This window comes from Cebus imitator, unplaced genomic scaffold (genome assembly GCF_001604975.1).
Source record: "Cebus imitator isolate Cc_AM_T3 unplaced genomic scaffold, Cebus_imitator-1.0 Scaffold32, whole genome shotgun sequence".
Classification (NCBI taxonomy): domain Eukaryota; kingdom Metazoa; phylum Chordata; class Mammalia; order Primates; family Cebidae; genus Cebus; species Cebus imitator.
In genome coordinates, this window is record NW_016107347.1 from 10,401,715 (window position 1) to 10,410,174 (window position 8,460).

The 8,460-nt window shown below is 41.9% G+C and overlaps 1 protein-coding gene and 1 pseudogene across 2 annotated transcripts in view; one reads left to right on the plus strand and one right to left on the minus strand.

Annotated features, from left to right (window-relative positions):
* The window catches only part of LOC108301252 (KH homology domain-containing protein 1), a 23,671-nt gene extending 17,690 nt beyond the window's left edge, over positions 1 to 5,981 (plus strand). For both annotated transcript variants that reach the window (XM_017524353.2, XM_017524354.2), the window contains exons 2-4: positions 4,449 to 4,573; positions 4,742 to 4,924; positions 5,566 to 5,981. In XM_017524353.2, coding sequence (XP_017379842.2) covers positions 4,449 to 4,573; positions 4,742 to 4,924; positions 5,566 to 5,765 — 508 coding nt within the window. In that variant the 3' untranslated portion in view covers positions 5,766 to 5,981. The remainder of the gene's footprint in view (positions 1 to 4,448; positions 4,574 to 4,741; positions 4,925 to 5,565) is intronic.
* LOC119470502 lies at positions 202 to 378 on the minus strand (annotated as a pseudogene).
* Positions 5,982 to 8,460: the final 2,479 nt, after the last annotated feature.

The following is an 8,460-nucleotide window of genomic DNA, read 5'->3' on the forward strand; positions in this document are numbered from 1 at the left end:
TCAAAAAAAAAAAAAAAAAAAGTTTGCTCTTTTAATTTATATATAAAAAGGAATATTCAGGTTTGCTTGATGTTCTACAAATTTTAAGTGGCTCTAACATATTATGAGTGTTCTTTTGGTTACCAAACTTAGAATGACATAAAAAACTGACAAGTCAAAAGGCAAATTGGCCTTTTCTAAGTTATTTCTAATAAAATGATGTGTACTTCTAAAGTTAAAAAACTTTCTTGTTTATTTTATAGACTGGCATATAACAGTTAAGACCTTTATTATAAAGAAGAAAATATCTTTGTCATTTATCAATTAGAGACATTCAATTAGTAATAATTGTGCCTCCGATAAACCTCATTGGCTTCAGTACTGCCGCTGCACAAAGCTAATTAGTGACATTCATAATGTACTTTATGGTGTAAATTATAGCCCTTGGGTATTTGTTAGTGCCCTCCTTAATTCTCATGACAACTGTCCCTCTCTTACTTGAGAAGAGAGCATTCATGATCATTTGACCTATTTTAGGGACCTATCTATGCATTATACAGATATTTTGGAAATTTTTTTTCTTTTTTTTTTTTGTTGGTCTTGGACTATTTGATCTTAAGGAAAGTTCTTTTTAAAATGTTAATGTATCTTCTTAATGGTTAACGTCTAAAAATGTAAACAAGAATTTTTCAAGTATTCTATGCTATCATGATTCTAAATTTACCATTATTTTATAACCTTCTCCCAGAAATTAAATCAGCCCAAGTGGCTTAATTGTTCTCCTTCATTCAGTGAAGGAGAGATTAAAAGAGGCAATATTTCTGAGTGGTGAAGGGGCCTGCTAAAAAAAAAAAAGCAAATATTTATATAGGCAGTGGTTATATAATGAGTTGGTTCATATCACAAAACTTTGGAATTGAAGAGGCTTTCTGACCTCTTGAGGAAGTCTCATTAAAAATGGCAAGAAATTAAAGAACTTTTGGAAGCTTTGCTATTACCTAAGGGAGTAGCCAAATGATAAAATGGAGATTCACATTCAAAGTGCAATAACCCAGAATCCTGAGGAAATAATGTACCACTATGCTAAACAAGTAGCATTAACCAAAGCAGTTGCCATACTGAAGGTTTGTAAATATGTTCTAGCCATTGTCTGCTTACCTGCAGAATGGATCGAGGATATTCCTGATATTCCTAATAGACAACCAAGGTTTTGCTGATTAAATTGCTTGACTGTTATTCTGGACTTAAGGAATTCCAACGTATCTTCAGTGATTGGGGGGTGGGGTGTGTGTGTGGCACACATTTCCCGTAGCTGTTATAAAAGAGCAGCTCCAAAATGTTTTTTTTTTGAACAATAATAACATACTTGCTGTACCAAGTGAATATTTAGAACAATTAGAAAAAAAAAATGAATTCTAACACTAAATTTGAGACTGCTCTCCAGGACTTGAACTTCCATGTCTTGGGAATTGCTATTAGCCTTGATGGCAATATCAACTTCTCCTGGGATCCACAGGCTGCTCCATGCAGTTAGGAATTCACTTCCTGAACCTGTACTCTGTCATACCACAGGCTCACATTTCTAAATACTACAAAGGATTCATTTGATGCATCTAGCTTTTAATAGGTAACAACAATCTTCCCCATGTATCCACCTAATTAGTCTCTGCATGACTAGAAACCTGAAGATTTAGTCTTTTGGAAAAGACTTCTAAAAATTAGAGGAAAAACTACCCTTGTCCTCAATAGAAAGGACTTCATTGGTTCCTCAATGAAGATTGAATTAAACTGAGGATTCTTAAGTATCTTCCAGAACAATGAATGATCTTTGGAAGAAGACGACCAAACCAGTGTCTTCAGATCAAGCTGCTGATGACACCAAGTAGATACTTTCACCCAAGACAATAAAACAAGATACGCGTTCTGGTATCTTTGCCCTCCTTTAAAAATTTTGCTCTGCTTATCAACATGCCTGGTTGTCTCCTAGAGGCCAACCAAAAGTTTTTAAGATTCTTTTACAAATTATATTTTATTTTAATCTTCCATAGTACGGAATTTCTCTGCCACCTAAGGTAAAAACTTTCTTGTGTTTTTTTTCGTAGACTATAGCTATTGTTTTTAATTTTTTTTTTTTCTAAGAGACAGGATTTTGTGCTGGACCCAGGCTAGAGTGCAGTGTTGCGATGCTAGCTCACTGCAGCCTCAGACTCCTGTGATCAAGCAATTTTCCCACCTCAGCCTCCTGAATAGCTGGGAGTACAGGTGCTCACCACCTCACTTGGCTATTTTTTTTTTAGTTTTTAGTAAAGACAAAGTCTCACTTTGTCACTCAGTCTGGTCTCAAAATCTTGGCTTACAGAGCCCACCCCCGGCACCTAAACGCCTGTGTTGGCCTCCCAAAGCGCTGGGATTACAGGCCTGAGTCACTACTCCCCAATTTATTGTTTTAAATCTAACTGACTAATGCAGTTTTCATCCCCTATCTGATTCCAGTAACAAAAATTTAATAGCTATTCAACACTTCAAAAGGCAGATTTTCTTCTACAGGTTTCTTCTGGAATTTAAATTTTCCTGACAATATTAATTTTCACCTTCAGTTTTATCAATATTGAACACTGACTTCAAACAACAAAATATGTCTGCTGACATTATTGCTATAATGTATTGAGTCTCTCCTTGCAGTGTTAGTCCTTTACCTTCAGTGACTCCCAAGTCTCCACTCAAGCAATCTTCACGTGTTGAAGGATTATTAATTGTCCTGCTCTCACTGTGATAAATGACACCCATTTCAGTTTGTGCAACACTAAGACCTACTTTTTATGTGGATATCAGGTCACTTGATCATTATACAAATTTATCTTATGTAATATGGAGTTTTAGACAATTTTATTCATAATATTTTTCAATATTTTAAAATCTACTCCTATAGGAAATGATATTTCTCTTAGAGAGAGGTACTCAGTGACCTTAAATGAGGCAAGCGTGGACTATTCAGGAGAACTTCCAGGAGAGATGATTGACTCCATCTTCATCTATACTCTGGGAGCTCTAATTCCAGCAATAGGCATAACGTGACTAGAAAAGGCAATCCAAAATGTGCCTCTGGTCCTAGCAGAAATCAATAGATGACACTACTCCTTTTCTGGAGGTACAGTAACCCAGTTTAAAATAAAGTTTCATGGTGGTTATGAATGATTTCATAGTTTTTGGTTTCTTCTTGGCCAACCAAGGACAACTTTTGCTTTACAGCGAAGACTGTTTGCAGCACCTCCTTAAAACATGACTGTTAACAGGCAGAACAGTTTTGTGGCAAGGTTAAAAGACTACTTGGCTCTCCAGAACAGATTCAGATGGATCTGGGACATGGTTTTGGGGTCTGGTTTTGAAATTGGGCTTTGTTTTTGCAACCTATTACTAGGGTTACAAGGATTCATAATTAATTTGTTTCTAGTAATTACCTGTATTTGACCAGTATGTCCTGTTCAGTCTTAAATGCAGTGAGTATATTTTCACTACATATATTTAGTAACAAAATGTACACGAGAGACCAACGGTATGCAGACGCAGCCAGAGTTCTCCCAATAAACTTGTGACAGGTGGATTCTGACAATGGTGTAGATATGAACCCCACAATTGAAAGTCCTGATGGTTGATTCTGTCTTTGGTCAAAAGGGAAGGCTGAAGAGTGAAAAAGCACCTAGGAACTTGCAGTTGGGAGCTGACAGACATAGTTGAATCCTCCCAACTCCTGCAAGATATTTTAACCAGTCAAAATTGCTCAGTGATTATCACACAAGATGTAGACAGTCCATCTGTAACTATATTTGAAACCACAGATTTATAGCATTCTGCATTGAAGACTACAGTAATCTATTTCCTTTCCTAAATTTATCAGGATAATCACCAAATTGCCCCATTTTAGAAAACTGTTGTCTGCTCCCAAACACTCCTGACATTCACCTAATCAATTGCTATAATCGGCTTCCTACAACCCTCTGTGTAAAGTTTATTTTCCTGTGTTTGCTCTCCCTTGATGCAACATAATAAACCCAGTCTTGTTGGAATACACTGTGTGGTCATTGGGTGGCTGCCGACACCTGTGCAAATCTAGGGATCCCATTTGGAGCCTCCCTGCACCTCTGTCCCTCAACCTCTGCCCTGGTTGATGCCCAGTAGATCTGTGAAGAAGATCTGTGATTTAGAGTGAAGAAAATGTTTGATTCCGTCACCTCTGATAGGCAAGTGCTAATCAGATGATTAAGTTTGACTTGAAGGTATTAAGCTCAGAGCAGATAATTACTTGGAATGAACAATCTTGGGAAGAGCTATGGGGATTGGACACTGACCATAGGGTGGTTCAAGGGACGGGTCATTTGGATTCCTTATTAAGGACAGAGCGTGGGCCCTTTCTCACTTTTTCCAAGTCCTTGGCCAACCAGTTGCTTGGAGTTGCCCCTCTTCCAAAACAGGTGGGAGCAGAGCATGGACATGGGAACGAGTGGTCTCTTGAAGAAGCCATGGTGGACCCTGCCTGAAAACTTTGATGCTCCAATGGTGTTCCACATGGAAGAGGACCAGGAGGAGCTTATCTTCGGTGAGTAGCCCCTGCTAATGTCCCTTTCTTCAGCCTTGTCTTCTTGATTTTCAATCTTTCCCTACCCTGTCACCTTCATAATTCTCAGATCCCTTCCCCCAAAGCCACCTCCCCACTCCCCAAGGGCTGGTGGCTGACATTCCCTCCTCTCACCTCTTCTGCTCACAGGGCACAGTGACACATACCTTCGCTGCATCGAGATGAACAGCCACACCCTTATTCAGCTGGAGAGCTGGTTCACAGCTACAGGCCAGACTCGTGTGACTGTAGTGGGACCACACAGGGCCAGGCAGTGGCTGCTGCACATGTTCTGTTGCATGGGGAGCCGGGACCCCTATCGCCATGCTCGAGGTAGGTATCCTCGGCTGAACTGTGGTGGTGGAGGGGCTTGATGGTGGAGTTCTGGCTGAGTTGTGTGGCATATTGGATTCTTTTTTTTTTTTTTTTTTGAGACGGAGTTTCACTCATGTTACCCAGGCTGGAGTGCAATGGCCCGATCTCGGCTCACCGCAACCTCTGCCTCCTGGGTTCAGGCAATTCTCCTGCCTCAGCCTCCTGAGTAGCTGGGATTACAGGCACGCACCACCATGCCCAGCTAATTTTTTGTATTTTTAGTAGAGACGGGGTTTCACCATGTTAACCAGGATGGTCTTGATCTCTTGACCTCGTGATCCACCCGCCTCGGCCTCCTAAAGTGCTGGGATTACAGGCTTGATCCACCGCGCCCGGCCCATATTGGATTCTTGAAGAATCCCTTGTGTGGCTGGAGAATCCAGGTGCTTCCCAGAGTCCATTGGGAAAAAAAGTGCTCATTTTTTTTGTGGCATGAGATTGCTTAAGCTGGAGAAGGTAGCCAGGAGGTGTAAATGGGTTACCGTGGAAGGCCTGGGCTGGGGTGACATCCTCCCTGCAGTGTCCCTGGTGGAGTCCAGGCCTCCCATGGGCCCCAGTTATGGGCCCTGGTTCATCAGCCCTGGGCACTACTTTTGCAGGCCTGGAGATGCTGGAACGTGTCCGAAGCCAGCCCCTGACCAACGATGACCTGGTCACCTCCATTAGTGTGCCACCATACACTGGAGATCTGTCTTTGGCTCCCAGAATAAGTGGAACCGTGTGTCTTAGCGTTCCTCAGCCTTCCCCTTACCAAGTGATTGGCTGTTCGGGATTCCATCTGAGTTCACTCTATCCATAATTAAGGACTGATTTCCACTGGGAAGTGCAGATGAGAGAAGTCTTCGCTTCACTTTTGGTGAGAAAGACATGAAAGACACTGAAGAAAGTTTGGATTTCTGGGTCGAGTCGTGTCCCTCTGATGCCTTCTAGGCATGTGTCTGAGGGAAGTCTCCTGAATGTAAGAAAGTGTTATATTGGCAAAGTAATCCAATAAAATAAGCTACCTAAGATGAAAGACTTTGATGTGCTATCCTCTTTTCTTAGGATGAACTTATTGGTCCCGAGTTTTCCTGGACCTTAAAGTGCAGACAAATGGGGAGAATGGAAAGGTGGGAGGCAGGGTCCAGATAGAGATGGAAAGAGTTCCCACCCCAAGTGCCTGGTGAAGTAGGCAGCCAGGGAACCTGGTGAACAGGAGGCGGCCAACATGTCCCTGAATGCCCAAGTCTGTGGGTGGGAGTAAGGGTGGAGGGGGTGGTTTCTGGGGGGAGCAAAGGCTTCTGAAGTCCCTCATGCCATGAATTAAATCAAACAGGAAGGCTTCCTGAATCTCTTGAAGAATATTCTGATTGTCGAGTCTACATTTGGATCTGTGTAGCCAAAATTATGACAGGCTAAACCTGTCCTCAGTTGAACTCTTCTTTTCAAATTGGCCCCTTCTGCAGCAGCCAGTATCCTACAATGAGGCAACTGCAGTCCTCTAGGAGAGTGACAATGGTGACTGGGACCAGAGTGGAGTGGTAGTAGTGTTAGGAAATGGTTGAATTTGGATCATAATTTGAAGCCAACAAGGTGTGCTAATTACTTGGTTTTCACAAGGCCAGTTACCAAATAAAAGTTAAAAGATCACACAGAAGAAAAACAGAGAAAATGTTGAAAGAATTCCTGTAGCAAACGAACAACGTGGCTCATGCCTGTAACCCTAGTACTTTGGGAGGCCGAGAAGGGCTCAGGAGTTGGAGACCTGACTGGGCAACGTGGTGAAACCCTGTCTCTCCCAAGAATACAAATAATTAGCCTGGTGTGGGGGCACACACTTGTCATCCCAGCTGCTTGGCTTGGGGACTGAGATTGCAGGATTTCTTGAGCCCAGGAGGCATAGGTTGCAGTCAGCCGAGATCACGGCACTGGACTCCAGCACAGGTAACAAAGTAAGACTCCGTCTCAAAAAAAAAATTTTTGTCTGGGTGCCGTGACTCACACCTGTAATCCCAGCACTTTGGGAAGCCAAGGCTGGCGGATCACAAGGTCAGGAGTTTGAGACCAGCATGGTGAAACCCCGTCTCTATTAAAAATAGAAACATTAGCTGGGTGTGGTGGTACCTACCTGTAATCTCAGCTACTGGGGAGGCTAAGGCAGGAGAATGGCTTGAATCCAGAAGGTGGAGGTTGCAGTGAGCCAAGATTGTGCCATTGCCCTCCAGCCTGGGTGGCAGAGCCAAGACTCCATCTCAAAAATAAATAAATAAATAAATAAATCCGGTTGTTTACAGACTGCCAAAATACATTGTCTACACATAAGTTTCTTTCTAGAAGCCAATTGTTTAGTTAGTCCTGAGGCATAGCCCAGCACCTTCATAATTATTTGTTGAAAAATGAATGAAAGTCTTTTTAATGGCTAGGAATGTATTCTAAAATTGAAATAAAAAGAACCTATAAAGGAGTGAATCACATTCTAAGTTACTAGGCATAAAAAGATAAATGTATATCCATGAACTCTGGACAATAATCAACATCGATTTTACTAAAAATTTCCTAGGGAATAATATCATATGATTTTCAAAGGTACCATAGTATTTCTAATTCCAATCTAACTTCTGGCACCAAGGTCTGTATAGTGTAGTTTAAGGCATTTGAGATTTCTTTTTCTTTTTTTTTTTAGATGAAGCCTTGCTCTGTCGCTCAGGCTGGAGTGCAGTGACGTGATCTCAGCTCACTGCAATCTCTGTCTTCCAAGTTCAAGCGATTCTCATGCTTCAGCCTCCCGAGGAGCTGGGATTATAGGCATACCACTATGCCCAGCTGATTTGATGTATTTTTAGTGGAGACGGGGGTTTTGCCATGTTGGCTAGGCTGGTCTCAAACTACTGACTTCAAGTGATCTGCCCTCACAAGGTGCTGGGATTACAGGCCAAAGTCACCTTGCCTGGCTGAGTAATGACCTACAAGCAGTGATCCTACTGAATGATCCCTGTCTCAAGCGTTTTCTTGGGGAATCTGTAAAAAAAAAAAAGAAAAAACAACCACAGCAGGCTGGGTATGGTGGCTCACACCTGCAATTGCAGCACTTTGGGAGGGCGAAGGGGATGGATCACTTGAGTTCAGGAGTTTGAGACCAGCCTGGCCAACAGGGTGAAACCCTGTCTCTATGAAAAATACAAAAATTAGTCAGGCATGGGTGTGGGTGCCTGTAATCCTAGCTACTCAGTTGACTGAGGCATGGGAAACACTTGAATCTGGGAGGCAGAGGTTGCAGTGAGCCAAAATCGTGCTATTGCGCTCCAGTCTGGGAGACACAGTGAGACTCCATCTCAAAAACAAACAGAACAAAACAGAAGCAAACAAAAAACACCAAAAAACCAAGAATGCTGCTAAATGGATTTTTGTGTGTGTGGTATTTCTTTTGCTACCGTATTTCCTGTTAAATAGCAAAAAATTTTCCTACGGATAATGTCTTCTTAAGCCTTAAAATACGTTCTCTATGTGGATCTACT